Genomic DNA, 18,090 nt, shown 5'->3' on the forward strand with positions numbered 1-18,090 from the left:
CACCCCGTCCGTTGCTCTGCAGCATGGAAGATTATAAAATTGCGTGGTATTTGCTTGTGTGCACATCAGACCAAAAATGTGCCCAAAAATGTGTGCTGTAGCAGCACTGTTTTATTTCCATGAATACTGAGGAAATAGGACATTTGAGCATCTTGATGGATATTACAGGCTCGATTCTCAGCCATTAAGTGTGGGGCACAGCTTGTGACATCTAGTTGTGCCCCTGTTCTGCAACCGGTGCAGTTAGATGCTGAATGCAGCCACATTTAACAGTAAAGAAAATGTTTCACCCATAAAATGTGAGGCTGGTACAAGCCCCAGCCAAAAACTGGCACTGATGGAGAGACACGTGTCGTGCAGGTCTGGAATGAGCCTTTTTTTGGGGCGCAGAAGTTGTGACTCTCCAGAGATGTATTTTGCCTCTTGTCTCTGTGAGGTTGGAGAACCAGGAGGCAGGTCGGGCTGGTAGTAGCGCAGTGTACACAGGCAGGATCACCCGCAGCACCTCCGCTCCCTCGTGTGTCTTACGAAGGTGAGACCTCCCTGGAGAAGGGGAGGCTGCCTGCGCTGCTGAACGAAGCGTCTGTCAGTGCGTGGTGACCCACCATGGGCTTTGCTTTCCAGGATTTCTTGACTGACCTGATGATGTCTGAAGTTGATCGCTGTGGTGAGAATGAGCATCTCATTTTCAGGGAGAATACGCTGGCCACCAAAGCAATCGAAGAGTACCTGAAGCTGGTGGGGCAGAAATACTTGCAAGATGCCTTAGGTACGTACAGAGCGTTGGCAAGTCTTGCCCAGAACGGTTCTCCTCTAAGCTGCAGGGTGCTCTGCATGGTGGAGACCATCAGCTGAGCCCTGATGACCGTCAGAGGCACCAGCGTTGACCTGCCGGAGGGTTTCTCTGGCAGCAGGGTCCGTGCCCAGGACACAGCCATGGGTGCTGCAGGCAGCTCCCTGCTCCAAGGTGAAGGTCACTGCTGAGTTAGCACTTTAATCTGCTTTCAGAGGAGATAACAAATTGATATTTGAAGGCATTGTGCTGCCTACCAAGTCTTCTGTCTCGGCACTGGCGGTGTCACGGTGGCTGATTGAATCCTTCCCCTGATTGCACACCCCTGCCAGAGATGCTCCCCCGGCTCCTCGCAGCGCTAGCGAGTCACATGAAATCTCCCAAGTTGTAGTGATGAGAGTTGCCTCCCAGATCATGCTGGGAACCCTCCTGGTGGTTTTTTTTTTTCTTTAAGTGCGGGCTATGTTTATGGCTCCAAAAATACTTCTCTTGATGCAAATGAAAATAATTAGAGCTTCTGCTTCTGGGCAGGTCAGGAAGGAATTGCTGTGTTGCTGTGTGCAGCCAGCACAGCACAAGGATGGGGAGAGGCTGCCTTTGAAGCGTTTATGTCTGAACCTCAGCTGAAGGCAGCTAGATTGGATCCACATCCTAGCAGTAGGATGAGCAGACTTTCTATTGAGGTGTTAATTTTTCAGTATGTTGGGTTCCTACTACGGGATTTGTGTAATTTTCACAAGGAGCAAAGAAGCGTAAATACTTTATTAAGGTAATAATAATGACAACACTGAGGAAGCAGAGATCATTGAGCAAATTCAGTCAGGCCAACAGATAGCCCACAAGAATAGGAAAAGGAATATTATTTATTTCTGCCTTGTAATGCTTTCTGGTTGAAGGCAAGTCTGTAAGTAGATTACCTCATAAAATTTCTAAAAAGCCAGGAGATTAATGAAGGCAGAGAATTTTGAAATATTCCCCTTTCAGGGCTCAATGCAAATGCTGCCAAACCAGCTCCATCTAGTACAGGAGGAGCCTGCGGTTCATGCTCGCTATTCGGGGCGCTGATTCTGTGTAGACCTTTTATCGGTGAAATGATTCATCTGTGTGTCACAAGGTAACACAATACAGCATAGCGCTTTCCTTTAAACCATGAAGCATAAGCAAGTAATAGGGCCAGATAATAACAGCAGGCATCACCTGCAGGCAAGCAGAGAGGCTCCAGAGCTCCCTGGCAGAGCTGAAAATACATTGGAGAGGCTCTCCAGTATGTAATTAAAATCTGTTTTGGCAATAGGGGAGGAATGCAGGCTAGAGTGGGCAAAAAACAGGAGGATGGGAAAATCCAAGATGGTCAGGAATTAGGAGGTGTGCAAACCAGCTGGAATTAGCAGAAGACCAAAGCAAACCTTTCTCCCAGAGTGTCACCCAGCCCTGCGGGTGCCTAGCTAAACAGTGCCTCTTAACCCCCTTTCCCCCGAGCCCGGGCTCCCCAGCCACTGCTGGGTGCGGACTGGGATGGGCAGCTGCCATCCCCAGCTGGAGACCTGCAGAAGCGGTGGGAAGCGCCCTCAGGCTGGGTGGCAGGGGTCCGTGCTGGGTACCCCAGGGTGGAAGCTGGCACGAGGGCAGGGAGCCAGCGAAGCAGGCCCACCGTGTGCATCTGCACGAGGGTGAGGAGCAGCCAGGCAGCAAACAGGAGTGCAGGGAAACTCAGAGAAATATTTTAATTTAATTTTGTGTGATGCTCAGCTCAAAATAAACCAAGTAAATTGTTTCTTTCCTTTAATTACCTATTTCTCCTGTGAATCACACTGGCTTGTCAGTGCCAGGGCACAGTCTGCAGTAGCAGGCCATCCTACAGATAATTACAGCATACTTCCTACTGGATTAGCCCGAGGGAGCGTCTCTGGAACTGGTGTAAGGGGGGGTCGGGGCAGGCTGAGGAAGCGGGTGTTTTGGCAACAGAGTTCTGATGCAATAGCCCATGGCCACAGAGGCAGAGCTGCCAGCTGGGGGAGAGGGGTGGAATGTGCTCGCTGGGAGCGCGGGTGCCTTTCTGCAGCGGGTGCTGTGTTGTGTTGTGAGCTCCCAAGGCAGCGCTGGCTGCTCCTGGGTCCACTCGGAGATCCTGTGAGCTGGCTGGGGCGCCGCTCTCGCACCCAGCTTCTGTTCAGCAGTGTGATGGGGCACAGGGTGACTGCTCGGGCACTGGGGGTTACGAACAGAACTGCCTGAAGGCTGCGTATCTTGGGTCAGCAAACCCCATCACCAACTGTCTATTTTACAGGGGAATTTATCAAGGCACTGTACGAATCAGATGAAAATTGTGAGGTGGATCCCAGTAAGTGTTCGTCTTCGGACCTTCCTGAACATCAGAGCAACCTGAAAATGTGCTGCGAGCTGGCCTTCTGCAAAATCATCAACTCCTACTGGTTGGTATCCCGCGAGTGGCGTCCCCTCCGCATGCCCCCAGCTAGCGCAGGGGCAGCGTGGCTGCAGGGGACGAGGGTGGCAGCAGTCCTGCAGGCTGTCCCTACCGTCCCTTAGCTGTGCTGATGGGCAGCTGGTGAGGGCTTTGGAGGGAGAGCTGCAGGGCCCTGCCCGCCTCCTGCAGTGCACGAGGGAGTCTTGGTGGCCCAGGAGCAAGGGTGATGATGGCCAGGGGCTGAGACAGCAGCTCCTGTTCAGGCAGAGCTTGGAGTATCTGCTCTGGGGGTGCGGCAGCCTCACTGACCCTCCGTCACCCTTGTTGTCAGTGGGTGCTGGGGGATCACTGGCACACAGACACGGGGACAGGGGAGCAGAGACCAAGAACGCAAAATGCTTCTGCCAGTATGACCGGTTCAGAGAGGGACTTGTTGCCAACTGTACATGAAAGTCAAATAAAGGTCAGAAATGCGTGTCCTGGGTCTCCTACCCCTGTAACCCTTCAGTCTGGCTCAGAGGACAGACTCTGCCTGCCACCCCTGAGCAGCAGGGGAAGCTTCAGAACCCTCCCAGCAGCAGGCAGGCTCTGTGGCCCTCCTCCTGCCTGCAAGGAAGCTGCACTGGCACAGGGAGCTTTTGTCTGGGCAGATGTTCTCTTGTTGAAGAGTGCTGGAGCTGGGGAGGATGCTGCTGTTACTCCTGCCTTGCTGTTTGGCTCAGCATCCTGCATTCCCCTGGGTTAACCCCACTCTCCCCCAGCCTGGGATGCTTGCTGAGGCGGAGATGGGGAGCCCGTTGCCTCCTTGGCCAAAGGCCTGGTATGCAGTTTGAGGCATTTCCGAGTTGTTTGTTCTCAGGGTAAAGGTTCCTGCAGCTAGTTGGGACAGGTCCGAATGTGCAAAATTATCGATGGAGTAAGGCAGTCTTATGTTGTGGAGGTGGCTGTCGAGCGTGTCGGTGCTCACGGCATTAGGGGCTGCTCAGCCCTGGGACTGGGAGCCAGGAGGCCCTGGGACTGTCACAGATGCTGCCTGCAAAGATGACCTGAAAGAGGAAAAAGAATGGCCTTGTGACTCTCTTTTTGGAGAAATAAAAATATCTTCTTTCTGCTTCTTGCTAATGTACCCAGGGACTCTTCTCCTGATTGTACGAGAGAATGAGCATTTTTGTCTCGCTGCTGGATCTGCAGTCTCCCTGCTTTAAAATCTGGGGTTAGTTTTTATTAATATATTTAGTAGCAACAGTCCTGTTGCAAAACATCAGCTAAGGATAATCTTGGAGGAAGTCAGTCTTCGATAATAAGGATTTCTCATTTTCTCTCCTATCCCAGCTGTTGTTTTGAGGTCTGCAACTCATTATATGTATTTCCCAGGATACTGAGTGTGCCTTCCTGCAAGCCCAGGAAGGGAATTGCTTTTCCCGACTGCTCAGGGAGAGAGCAAGCAGCAAGAGGCTCACTCAGACTTCCTTTACCACAAATAAGCAAAGGGCAGATTTCTTTACAGGTATCCTGTACCTTATCCTGGGCTAATTAATAACTCTGACTCAGGAATGGCATTTACCTGCTCTCCCAGGAGGGATTCCCTGCTTTTAGTCATCACTGGATTATAATTGTTTGAATTAATGTCTTCCTAAAAATACCCAAAGCAGCACTAAAAGGTCAGTCTAAAAATAGGCTCGAAAAGTGACCTAAGGAAAGTCAGGAATGCACGGGAAGTTTGTTCCTTCAGTCCTGCCTTCCCAAGGAAGGCTGGAGCAGCTGAGCTGCTGCTCTGAGCGGTTTCCCCTTGATTCCTTTGTGCTCAGTGGTTCTTGAGGATTAATTGCACTGATGAGTGTTCGGGATTGGCCAAGGTACCCTGACAGCTAACAATCTTGCTTTAAATAGAGTGCCAGAGTGTGCATGCTCATCTGCTGGAGAAAGTCAGAGAGAGGAAAGAGGTTTACAATAACTGAAAATTGTTATAATTATGACATAATTTGGACATCTGGAAAGTTTCAGTGTAAGCAGAATTTCAGCATGTGGAATCTCGTTACTGGAAAGTTGGGTAATGAATTAGGGGCCCGTTTGTCACATAAAGCTGGCTAACTGGATTCCATCCGCTGTTACACAATTAAACTTTTATGGTCTCCCAGCCTGTGATAGTGAGCAGTACTCGCGGGCTGCATGCAGCCGGTGCATACATTTTCAAGCGTTTACTTTCCAGTAACTGTACAACCTGTCCTGATCATTCAAGCCTTAAATTGCTTAAAGGATTCTCCTGTTTCTGGGCAAATACCATGAAGTAAAAGGGCTTTGTCCAATTGTGTGGATCAAGCCAAAGACAGAGGCAAATTTATCCAACCATAGGCGTTGGCTAATATTATTTGTGAAGCACAGGGTAAAAGCTCGTGTGTGTGCAAGCATGAAGCCAACACGGAGCAGAAGCTGGACGTGATGGCAGCATTTGCCAAGCGCTTCCATGGAGCATCACTGCCCATGTCAGAAGGTCAGAGAGGAACCTGAAAACCTGGAGCACAGCGACCTGGGGCTCTGTACGCAGGGGCGTGCGGCCGGGCAGCATGGTCTGCAGCTGGCAGGTTAATGAAGTGAAGGGTGAGGGCTCTGCCTGCTGGCTCAGAGCGGCCATGGAGCTGGAGGCCACAGCTCTTTGGCTGCAGGGTACATGCCACACTGACGGACCACAAGCTCCACAGGCCCTGAACTCTGCAGCTGTGGCGAGGAGCAGTCAGTTGGGCTTGATAAAAGCGAGTCTCCGTAGCCCTGGGAGGCAGAGGATGGGGGGCTGGCAGCAGGAGGGATGCCCTTGGGTTTTCCCAGAAGCTGGACAGTGTTGCCGCAGGGACAGCATCCATGGGTGGCTGCTTCGCTCTCGGTGCTCCTCTGTTTTGGAGCCTCACACCTGGTTCTTGCTGCTGCTGGAAAGTGGACGGTGTCTCTGGCCGTGCAGCTCCCATGGTTTTTCTCTTCCCCACGGGCTGCGGGAGGTTAACCTGCAGGGCAGTCAGTCCCAGAGGGGGGGTAGCCAGAAGCCAGCTGATGCTGCTTGGCTTCTCCCAGATAGTCCCTGCTGCAAAACTGGGAAACTGTCCTCTGAAATTTTTAGAATTTTAGTTTGTTAAAGGAATTTATGGCCTGAAACAGAGTCTGACCCCTCTTCACTCTGCTTTTGTACCATCCAGCTCTGTCGGTAAACAGCTCTGGTTTTAAAACAGAGGGTGGTTGCTGGCCAGGGCAGCCTCCGGAGCGGGTGGGGAGGGGGAGACCGAGGACCCAGTGGTGGGACCCATTGCCAGCCTGCTCCCGTGGGTGGGAGGATCCAGCTGAACAAACAACACATGCTGGGAACAGGATAAGGTGGGAGCAGGGAGCTGGGGAGGAGCAGAAACAGGCAGCAAGTTCTCCAGCGATAAGGGCTGCTGCAGCGAGCGTCTGCTGGACCCGGGGGAATTCTGGTATCCAGGAAAGCCAGACTGAGGGCTGTGCAGTTACAGGGCTGGAGTAACTCCAGTGGGGCTCCACGCTTGCACTAGCCACAGTGGGATTTGTTCCAGGTGCTTGAACAGGAGTATTACACTTTGCACAGCCCTTCCTCCAAGCACTAGCTGTGCCCGTGACCCCGCGGCTGCTGGGGTTTCTGCCAGGGGGTCCCATGATGCTGTTTCTTCAGGAGACACTCTCCTTGGTGGCTGAGCTTTCCCCCATTCCCAAGTGCCCCGTGACGCAGCCGACTGACTTGTGATGAGCTGCTTTGCACAATTTGTGTGGTACCCCTGTCCCTCTGGTTGTCTGGGGTGTTGGCACCCAGCACAACACGGATCATCAGTCTGATGAAAGCTGCTTCTCTTACAACTTCACAGAGCAGCTTTGCTTTTTCCTGTGCCATTTCAGTCTCCTAATGGATCTTCTGCAGGAAAAAAAAAATACAAGCCTGTGGCAGGTGTAGAAAGCGGTGCTGCCGTGGATGCACAGGGTGAGAGGGCTGTACCGCTGTCCAGGTCTGGGTGTCGCAGCCCACAGCTGATGCGTACCATGCTTAGTTACTGCCGTGTGGCAGTGTAAACACGCTGGCCTTGAACTTGCCCCCCCCTCCATGTTGTTTCAGTGTCTTCCCAAGGGAGCTCAAAGAAGTTTTTGCCTCCTGGAGACAAGAATGCAGCAGCCGAGGCCGCCCAGACATCAGTGAGCGACTGATCAGTGCCTCTCTGTTCCTCCGGTTCCTCTGTCCGGCCATCATGTCCCCATCCCTCTTCAGCCTCCTGCAGGAGTACCCAGATGACCGCACAGCACGCACTTTGACCCTCATTGCCAAGGTCACCCAGAACCTCGCCAACTTTGCCAAGTAAGCCGGGGGCAGGGCCGGGAGGGGGAAGGAAGCTGCGGGTGCGTGGGCAGAGCCATGGCTCCGGCATCAGGAGTCCCACACTGGCCTCTCCTTTTCTCGATGGAAAGGGGCTGTTTGTTTCCTGTTGGCTTTTTCCCCTGCGTCTCTTGGGGACCCATTCCCTCGCTCCTGGGTCAGGGCAGTCGTTTTAAGTTTCCAAAACAGGACGTGTTTTATGAGCAGGAAAACAGGCTGTTCTGACCACACAGTCAGGCAGGCAGGGTGGCAGCAGGGACACCCAGGCACAGCCAGGTGCTTTGTCCTGTGACACCCCGGCACAGCACACTGCCTGCCCCCCTCAGGGGTGCCAGCAGGGCCAGGACCCAGACAGCAGCCATGGGGTGCGTAGCTCCAGGGCTGGTCTTTTCCCTCTTGTGAGCTCTGGGACCTTCCCCGCTATTAAAATGCAGTCTGAGCTGGGAAGGTATGAAAAGAGAACGGGGACACTATCAATTTCTAACTAAGCCCGTTGGTTTGCTGGAAACAAAGCGAGAGATTTTTGAAAATCTTTCTACTGGCTGCAGCTCTGAGCTACTTATCCTGAGCTCTGATAACAAAATGATGAGCTTTCCGAAACTTGAATGGACAGTTTCTGTCTAAAGCTTCTTAGATTTGGAAACTAGCTTAGTACACACGCCCGCCGCCAGGAATGTGCGTACATGCACGCAGACACAGACGGGAGACATACAAGTGTGTTACACTAGATGACAGAAATTCTCCATATTCCTGGCCAATCCCTAGCTAAAGGGTTTTCAGATTCTCGACGCTTCGCAGGAAAGACTCTTTAACTAAGCTGACCTTGGTCAAGCCAAAGCGATCAAGCTGAGCTGCCCTGCAGCCGCCGCTGGTACAGCCGAACCGTGAGGCCCTCCCTGCTGTGCTCTAAATAAGATATCTAACTGGGAGCAACGCTGGGTGGAGCGCTCAGAGGGCAGGAGGAGGCTGCAGGAAGCCCGAGGGGACAAACAGGCTGGCCCAGCTGCAGGAGCGGCTCCCCAGGGTGACCCCCGCAGCGGTTGTGCCGGGGCAGCAGCGGCTGGCGGCGCTGGGTTAGCCGCAGTGCCCGGGGAGAGCGCAGCCGTCCTGCCGCCATCAGTCACTGGGCTTCAGTCAGCCCATGGTACTGGGTGCTATGATTTCTGTATCTCCAGTGACAGGTCCTGTTTCTGGAGGCTGTGCCCTGACCCAGCAGTGAGTTACACTCCGTTACCAAGAACAGCAGTTTCTCTAGCTTTCACCTTCATTTCCACTGCAGAGATCCCATGCTGACGAGGACTTAACTGGATTATAGTGGAGTTAATTTCGGTTCCATGATCAGTGAGGTGTACCAGGTGTCTGCTATCAACCCGGGGATCCCAAAGGCTTTGAAGGGTTCAGATGCCAGTGTTCTGGCACTCTTACCTGCCTGCGTACCTACCCGTTCTGTTGACTGCACCTCTGTTTACAGGATTTAGCTGAAATCTGTATTGCTGTCTCGATAGGTTTGGCAGCAAAGAAGAATACATGTCCTTTATGAATCAGTTCCTGGAACATGAATGGACTAACATGCAGAGATTTCTACTGGAGATTTCCAATCCTGAAACCATCTCAAACACGGCTGGCTTTGAAGGCTACATTGACTTGGGCCGGGAACTGTCCACTTTGCACTCGCTGCTCTGGGAAGTCATCTCTCAGCTGGAGCAGGTATCCGGGGGGGCAGGGGCAGGCCAGTGCTGGCCATGTGTACCACACCACACACCTCCCCGTGGCGGCAGGTAGCGAGCCGTTAGCTGTGTCTGTGCACAGCACAGATGTTGCTAACACTTAGCGCTTCCCCAGCCTTTGCACATGCTGCAGAAGCAGCTCGTTCTTTACATCCTCTCAAGGCAGGTGAGTATAGTTCTTCCCCTCCTCTGCTGTTTACTTTTGGGGTGTGAGGATGGAGGGGCAGGTGGGATGAGAAGGCAGAGCTGCTGAACACCAGGATTTTGTCTGTCCCAGCAGAATCAAAAGGTCTCTTTTTAATTAAGAGGATTTTTGGCAAGAGACCTGGACCAGGCTTGGCTTTAGCTGTCTTCTGTATCTGAACTTTGTTAATCACACTTGCTTCCTCTGCCTCACAGCAACAAATGGTTCCTAACGCCACATGTTCTGGGACATCCCATAGCCTCAGCGGTGGGGGTAAATGACGGAGAAAATTAAAGTTGTTAATGTGATTCACTGAAGAGATGTCTGGCAACTGGCAAAGCCCGCCATTCTCTAGAAAAAATACAGGATGATGGTAGTAATTCTGCTCTCTTTTCTGCCCAGGGCACTGCAACAAAGCTTGGGCCTCTGCCTCGGATCCTGAGGGATGTCAACTCGGCACTCAGTAACCCAGCCTGCGTGCAGGTCTCGGTCACAGCCGATCACACCGCATCCACGCCTAATGCTGGCAACAGCATCTCTGCGGGGCTGCAGAAAATGGTGATAGAGAATGACTTATCTGGGTAAGAGCATGAAAGGTGGCCTGGCCACAGACCAGGGGAATACTGAATGTTCATCTGCTGCCAAAACCTGGGCATCTGCAGGGACAGGCAGGACAGGGCACGGTGTGGAGTTGCCTGACTCGGCGACTAGGCTTTCTGATCACAGAGCTAATACCGGGTGTAGTTCACCTCTGAATCTAAACAAAGCAGTGGGCAGTGGCGCAGGCACATGGCTCCATCCTGGGTCCCCTGAGAGCCAAAACTGGGGATGTGGTCTGGGAAGTCCAGAACCTGGCAGTTCTGGTCTCAGCTGTTGGGATGTGGCTGCAGAAGCAAAATGTTCATCCTTAGAGGACCTGAGGGCTTGTTTGTGCTGACCTCAAAGTGATGGGCATCGCCATTATGTTGATTAGGTCTCTTGAATATGAAAAATGTACGGGATCAGCCATACTCATCCTTGTAAGACATAAGGTATGTGCTTGAATGCACTGAGTTCCAAATCTGGACATTTCTTTAACAGTTGCCAAGCTGTAGAGGCCTAACAACGAATTCCAGTCTATTCTGTCCAGTTTTTATAATACTGGATATTTTTGATGATGAGCATGATTCACAGCCACCTAACATACTTTTTGGTCTAATTATGTACGGAGTTTCATTCATGGGGAAGATGACTCTGCTGCAGACCTGTAATGCTTCTGTTTGAGGAAAATGAAAGGGAGCCCACACAAATTAAAGGACCGTGGTAGTAAAATAGTTTGCAAGTGGGAACTAGATAATATTTAAGTTTAATTAGGAATGAAAGGCAGCAGTGGTGCTGGACTTGCTCTAATCAGAGCTTTCGTCTCTAATGCTTCCCAGCATGAGGTGCAGTTATTTAAATCTAATGCTATGGAGGATCTCTGACAATATGCTTTCACCCAAATACTTGCTTACAATGCACCTTCTTTGATCAGCAGTGTATTCACATTAAGCTACTGCAAAGCTCTTTCTTCCTGTCCCCAAGAAATCAATATTGCATGAACGTATGTTACAGCGGGAGGACTGAGTGGATAACCTTCAGCTGCTGGGCTTTAGCCTTGCTGTTAGAGCTCTCGCTCTGACCCTTGGAGGCCGAGCGTGGATCAGGCCCCCATGGTCTTCCGTGCTGTACCAGTATTGGCCAGCGTGCCCCCAGCAGCTTTACTGCCCAGGTGCAGAGCAGGGGACGGAGAGCGGCGTGGGTGCAGCCAGTTGGAAGCAGAAAGGGTGACACGTGCTGTCAGTGTGACAAACAGATCCAGCTGGGAGCAGAGCCCCCGAGAGCTGGTCTGTGACGCCTGCTGCGCAGTGCAGCGCTCCCACCCGCGCACGCACACCCCTCACTCACCTGCCTACACCTGCCTGCTGCCGCGGGGCTGGCCCAGGGCTCCCCCGCGCCCCTGCCTGCCCTGCTCCCCTCGCACCGTCCCTCCCCACGGGCAGGCCTGGCCGGGGAGCCCTGCCGTTGCGCCCGCAGGAGCTGGGTTCCGTCCCCGTCCCGCACCGCTGCGCCATGCTGATTTCTGCTGAGTGATTTCGTTTTCCTGCTCCGGTGCAGCATTCACAACTCTTCTTTTTTGTTTTGTTTTCCTTTCCTCTTCCTTACGCACTGACTTCCCCGCAGTCTGATAGATTTCACACGGTTACCATCTCCAACCCCTGAAAACAAGGACTTGTTTTTTGTCACAAGGTCTGCTGGGGCCCAGCCCTCACCTGCCCGAAGCTCCAGTTACTCAGAGGCCAATGAGCCCGACGTGCAGATGTCTAATGGCAGCAAGAGTTTGTCCATGGTGGACTTGCAGGATAATCGGCTCTTGGACAGTGGGGCCAACGCGTCTGGCACGTCTGACTCCCTCAATGACAGTCAGTCGTCCCTTGGGCAGTTGCAGGGCGTGTGGACCGCACGGACTCAGCAGAACAGCGTGACGGGCATGGCCACCGTGCGCCGGGTGGGCCAGACCCCCACCACGCCGAGCGGCGAGAGCGCACCTGGCCGGCCCCAGCTCCTGGCACCCCTCTCCTTCCAGAACCCCGTCTACCAGATGGCCGCCGGGCTGCCGCTCTCCCCCCGCGGCCTGGGCGACTCTGGCTCCGAGTGCCACAGCTCGCTCAGCTCCCACAGCAACAGCGAGGAGCTGACGGCCAACAAGCACGGCTTCGCCGCCCCCGCCGCCAGCGAGGACTTCACCCGCCGGACAGGGGAGCTGGCCCGCCGGCAGCTCTCGCTGACGGAGAAGGGCGGCCAGCCCACCATGCCGCGGCAGAACAGCGCGGGACCGCAGAGGCGGATAGACCAGCCGCCCCCGCCGCCCCCGCCGGTCACCCGCGGCCGGACGCCACCCTCCCTGCTGAACACGGTTCAGTACCAGCGACCCTCCAGCGGCAGCATGATGTCCTCCTCGCCCGACTGGCCTGGCAGCGGCGCCCGCCTCCGGCAGCAGTCCTCCTCCTCCAAGGGCGACAGCCCCGAGATGAAGCAGCGCACAATGCACAAACAGGTGAGTTCAGGCGCTGTACGAGCTCCGGGTGTTGAAGGGCCAGGCAGGGTCAGCCTGTGGCCTTGGAGAAGAAATGGGCCAGCGGGGATTGCTGTAACGCGCGGGGATGTCACTGCGGCTCTGAGTTATTGCATCAGTGCCCCCACCGTGGTGGCACTGAGTGTGGGGACAATGCCTTGGCTCTTGCACCCAGCTTGGCCTGAGACGGAGGCGCTCCAGGGACAGGGACACAGATCAGTGGCTGTTCTCCGTGTCCCTCCGTTGCGTGGCGCATTGGTATGTGACTGCCGCGAGGCGGTAGGTGGCAGAGACACGAGGGCCATGGCAGCCATGCCTCTGTCCTGCACTACCATCTTGTCACTGCTTTGCCTCCATGCCCAGGCTCATCCCATACCATAGTCAACCCCGCGCCATCTCCCAGACTTGGAGCAGGCCCTGGTCTTCTCTCCCAACTGAGCTCCGCTGCTGCTGCTCCTGTCCCAGCAGAGCCACAGCGCTCTGGGAACCTTCTGTGTCTCTGCTCTGTGGGAGCCTCCCGTCAGCGCGTCTGGGGAGGTGGGGAGGGAAGGCGCATGCTCCCCGCCGAGGGAAGCTCCTGCCGTGCAGAGCTCTGTGCTCATTCAGCTCCCGGACCCCATGCTGGTCTGCACAGAAGTAAATGTCACTGTTCTGTGCACTAGCACTACGTGGTGCTAAAATTGAAAGCAGTAGGTCACAGACCCAGGGCCTTCTGGTTTTCTTGGCATGGATGAATTTTTTTTCTAGTGCTCATTCATTCATTCTACATTTCAGAACTAACCCTATAGAAAATTAACGCAGTAGGGCCTCTCAGTCCCTAAAGGAAGAGTTCTAAAAGTAATGCAAACCCAGAGAGAGCAGACAACTGGCAAGAGCTCGCTGCATCTCAGCTCAGAGACAGCATTAAGGCACCTTTTCAGCAGTACCGTGTTGAAAGAGCAGCAGAGTTGGTGTAACTGCCTTTCCTTTACAAGGCAGCTGTGGAGGCCTTTGTCGGGGCTGCCCGTAGAAGGCTGTTTTATCAGCCCCATCTGGAGCTGTTCTGGGCACAGGGTATTGATTCCTAAGCTGACATTAGCAAGCATGCCATGTAGCAGCATTTGTATAATGTGGATCGATACTCATTAGGAACAGAGGGCACAGAGCTCTGCAAGCAGCAGCAGCCTGTTTGGTAGCAGAGTTTCTTCCAGAAAGACAACAGTGAACTCCAGGTGACCTTCGGAAAGCCCTGGCCAAGCTGTGTGTGCAGATATTTCCTCCACCCACCCCTGTTGTGCTCTCAAAGTTTCTCTCAGGACCTGAAGTCCTCAGAATGCCTCTCCTACCCTTAATCTGCGCATTTTACTTGGATATTAACAGCATCTTTAAACCATAATGAAACTGCTTGCTCATAGTTGGTGGTATTAAAATGCTGCTTGAGAACAACAAAATCCCATTTGGCAGCAGTTCTAGTAGATGTCCACAAACCTCATTCCTACCAGCCAGAAGCGCTTGCTCTACTTCATCAAGTTCATCTGCTGAACTGACTTTCAAACTGTCCCAGGCCAAGTCAGATGTCCTTTTTTACTTCTTCAGAGAAGGAAGGAAGAGGCAGAAGAACCCGTGCACAGCAAGCTGATCTCTGTTCATTGACATCCTTTACCAGTGGCCTTTATGCTGCTGAAAGGAACTCTTTGGAGCCAGAAATTCCAAGCAGCCACCACAGGTGCAGTGCCCGAGCTGGAGTTGCAAGAAAAAGCAGAAAGCCACAACCTGGGTAAGAATTTATAGCAAGTGATGTTCGTGAGCCAAGTCTGAAACTTAAATTCTGGAAGTAGAAGACCAGACTGGAAGATGGCATGGGAAAGCCCCCCAACCCCAGCGAGGTGATTAAACCAGTCCCCACTCCTGAGTACGGAACTCCCGTTTTGCTGCTTACCGATCACTGGGTTCCTCAACTCTCCAGAGGTTTGAATGAAAGAGAAAGGCTGACATTTCTGACTTGTTAACTTGAATTCCCTTGACCAAGGCATCCAGAAGCCTTGGGTTCATCCAGGGAACTGTTTACTGCTGTTTATAACGAGCCAGGATGGAGGGGAAATAGCTGGAGATTCACTTCCTTGACCTTGTAATGTGGTTGGAAAATATTCAGGCAGTGCCATTTCCAGTCCCTGCCCAGGCTAGGGCTGAAAAGCAGCAGCCGTGGCTCTAGCTCACTGACCGTGGAATGGTGCTCCTCGAGCTCCCACAGCTACGTGAACAAACATGGGCATGAACTGCTAAGACGTGGAGCGTTGAGACCTCTCTAGCATCATAACTCTGGTCTCAACCAAGAAGAAACCTTTCTTTTCCAAGAAGGCATCTGCATGTCCGAAGGTAGCATTTCAGTTTGCAGATCTGATTTTAGCTGTACGAAAGCTCCACAGCAAGCAGAAAGGCGGCTCAGGAAAAGAGGCTGGAGAGCTGAGTGAAATCTCTGCTTGCAAAGGGAATATACCATGTCAAGCCACCCTGCCTGCAGCTCGGCACCTTCCCAGCTCGTGTCCTGAGGTGACAGGACCTGCCCAGAACACTGGCCTGTTCCTTTCAGCCGGACCCTGCTGCAGTGCGCCATTGTACGTCTCTTCTCTGGGGGTGGCACAGGGAAGAATTCGGCCTCTCAGAGGCTGTTTGACCTAAAATAATGTGCAGGTGCAGAACAGTTGTTCTGCGTCCCCAACTGCTCTGGTAGTCTGACTTGTTTGTTGCTGTTTGAGCAGCATGGGAGAGGGCTTGCTTGGAAGGAAATTCTCTCTCTCTCCAGCTTCATGACCATTTCTGTTACAGGTTTTTCTTTTGTTATGGTTGTATGTTTCATTGTAGGCCCCTTCTCCTGTGAACCCCAATGCCCTGGACCGCACTGCTGCTTGGCTTTTGAATATGAACATGCAGTTTTTAGAAGATGAAAGCATTGACCCAGATTCCAAGCACAGGGATAAGCTCAGGAATAAGGACGAGCTCAGCCAAGCAGAAAAGGTAAAACCTGATTGGATTGAAACAAGTTTCTAAATAGAGAGAGGATTTCCTTGAATGTCGTTCATCTGAGCCCCCTGGGGACAAGGTGGGCTGTGTGGCACATCCCTGCCCAGGAAAGATGGGCATCAGGTTGCTGCTCAGCCTCACAGGGCACTGCTGGGGAAGGTTTGGGAGGTTTTCACACACTCAGTGACTGGAATTACCCTCTGATGAAAGCAAGTAAGAAAAACAGCAGCCAGGAATCCAAGTGCTGGTGCTGCTCTGCAACAGACTCTGAAGCCAGCCAGTGCCTGTTACTTCCCCCATTCCTACTCCCCCCAGCTGCACGGGAAGGAAGCTTAAAAAGTGAATTAAGCACACTTGTGAAAGAGATGAGAGCTTACTCTCGTCTTATTTACAGGCAGCCTTGTGCCTCACAACAGGGACATGTAGCAAGAAGGAGCTTCCACGTTAAAAGGATGTAAACAGACCTAAAAATTAAGTCCAGATTCAGGTCTCGGAGACAGCACTGGGCCTGGAGTGACTTTGCTGGGGTAGTGACACTGCTCAGGCTTATGGCTTGTCACACAGATTGGGGCCTGACCAGCCTGGGGCTCTGTCAGAGGTCAGTTCCAGAACACTCAGTCCGAGCCCATGCCCCTGGAGAGGGTCTGTGCTGCTGGCGAAGCAGAGGGGGGCTGCTGGCATCCTCCTTGCTGGGTGAGCCCGGGGCGGGAGAAGAGGGAGGAGACAGAGTAGACCTGGCCAGGGGTGAAGGAGGGTTAGAAATAAGGATCCAGCAGTCATGAGCTGAGAAGATCCCATCTTTGCTGATCACTGCTGCTGCAAGGTGCTTTCTCAGCAGCCTGGCTCTGCCAGGACCACTGCACACAAATGGGCACATTTGGGATGTTTCCTCAGTGTGCTTCTCTTCTGTCACACTAGCCGCACGTTACCACCCGGTCCCACAGAACTGCAGGCATCAGCTTCCCTCAACCTCCTTTCTGTTTTTCCAGCACAGACATGTTTCTGGTTTTGTTGCAATAGTCTTCCTGTTCTCACTTTGCTTGTGCTGTACCACTGTGGGACTGTCACCTGTTAAATTCAAGTGACATGCCAAAGGCAGGTATCGTAGGGACTGGGAGGTACAAGGCAACAGCTCCCGGCTGCCCCAGGAAGAGAGTGGCAGAGTTTTGTGAGAGTTCAGCCCATTTCTTACCGGTTTTCCGCTCCTTGGGTATTCCTGTAAATACACAGACATGTACTGATCAGATAGCAGCTTGCACAGAAAAGTGCACATGTTTAGTAGGCTTTGCAGAGGTACAGAAATCTTGGCTACCGCCTAAGCAGAGGCAGCAGTAGGCAGCAAATTGAAGAGAAGGCGGCATCAGGCTGGCACGTCACGCACTGGGGCTTCTGAAAGGGTTCGGTGCTCACTGGGGTCTGCAGCAGAGAGACAGCGGCAAGCTCTGCTCTCGCAGTGGAACTGGGGTGAGGTGAAATGCCGAAGGACCACACTGAGAAACGTGCGCTGGCCTTCTGCAGCTCACACCTGCCAGCTCCTGCAGGCAGGCAGATGGCCCGCCGATGTGGACACGGTGCGTGCCAAGTGTTGTCACTAGTCCCCTTCCTGGCACCCTTTCCTGTGAAACGGGCTCAGCTTTTACCAGGTGGGCACTCAGGGCTGCTCCATTCCTGCGGCAGCCTGCGAGGCCGCTGCTCCCGGGATGTGCCAGGCCCCCCGTCCTGTGTGGGGAGGGACTCGCCAGCACCGGCCCTGCTCGGGGTAGACCGTGGTGGGGTTACAAACCCGGGCAGCAGCAAAGCAGTCCCTGTCCCAAGCTCAGAGGGAGCCCCCCTCCAGGAGCCTGCTGTCTCATGCCCATGCAGCATCTTCCGTTACTTTGCTGTCGCATCAGTCACTGACATTAAAGATCACCATTAGCATGATCTCTCTCCCCATTCCTGTAAGAGGTGAATGGTAACCGAGAATGAGACAAGTGTTCTAGAGACAGGAGCGACTCCTTCGGTCTCTGAGGCCTCTCCTGCTATCATTTGAGCTCACTTACGCTGCTCCTATTTTAAGGCTAGGGTAGGTATTTAATCTTTCCTGTTCAAGCAGCTGCCTTCTGTCTGACTTCAGTGCTCCTGTGCAACTGTGTGGGCGTTTGTGTTCCCTCATCGCTCCAGGTTACATGTGCAAACTGTGTCGTTTCAGTGCCGCAGTAAAGGCTTTGCTAAAGGAAAACCAGCGTGATCTGTTGTGCCTGTCCCTGCCCAGGCAGAAGGATTTTGCAGGTCCTGCCTGTCTGCCAGCCATGGCTCAAATACTTTGGCAACTCAGGAAAGACCATCAGCATCATAAATTTTCAGTCCTTGGGAATTAACAGTTACTTTTGCTGTCAGCAGTCAGTTGGAGTGATATTAGGGAAGCAAGGTGGATTTACGTGGGCTGGGGTCCAGGTGACGGGTACGCAGGCAGCAGCCTGGCTGCCTTCCCTGCTCACCGAGACTGAGCTGCCAGTCAGGCT

At 53.2% G+C, this 18,090-nt stretch overlaps 1 protein-coding gene across 9 annotated transcripts in view; it reads left to right on the forward strand.

Moving 5' to 3' along the window:
• LOC121093449 (DAB2 interacting protein) overlaps positions 1–18,090 on the forward strand; it is a 210,557-nt gene that overhangs the window by 182,754 nt on the left and 9,713 nt on the right. For 7 of the 9 annotated variants that reach the window (XM_040605743.1, XM_040605744.1, XM_040605741.1 and 4 more), the window contains 7 exons: positions 625–769; positions 3,081–3,225; positions 7,327–7,563; positions 9,087–9,288; positions 9,895–10,073; positions 11,695–12,568; positions 15,428–15,580. In XM_040605743.1, the coding sequence (XP_040461677.1) occupies positions 625–769; positions 3,081–3,225; positions 7,327–7,563; positions 9,087–9,288; positions 9,895–10,073; positions 11,695–12,568; positions 15,428–15,580 (1,935 nt within the window). The remainder of the gene's footprint in view (positions 1–624; positions 770–3,080; positions 3,226–7,326; positions 7,564–9,086; positions 9,289–9,894; positions 10,074–11,694; positions 12,569–15,427; positions 15,581–18,090) is intronic. The other 2 variants (XM_040605742.1, XM_040605745.1) reach the window with 2 other exon arrangements.

This window comes from Falco naumanni, chromosome 9 (assembly GCF_017639655.2).
Source record: "Falco naumanni isolate bFalNau1 chromosome 9, bFalNau1.pat, whole genome shotgun sequence".
NCBI lineage: Eukaryota > Metazoa > Chordata > Aves > Falconiformes > Falconidae > Falco > Falco naumanni.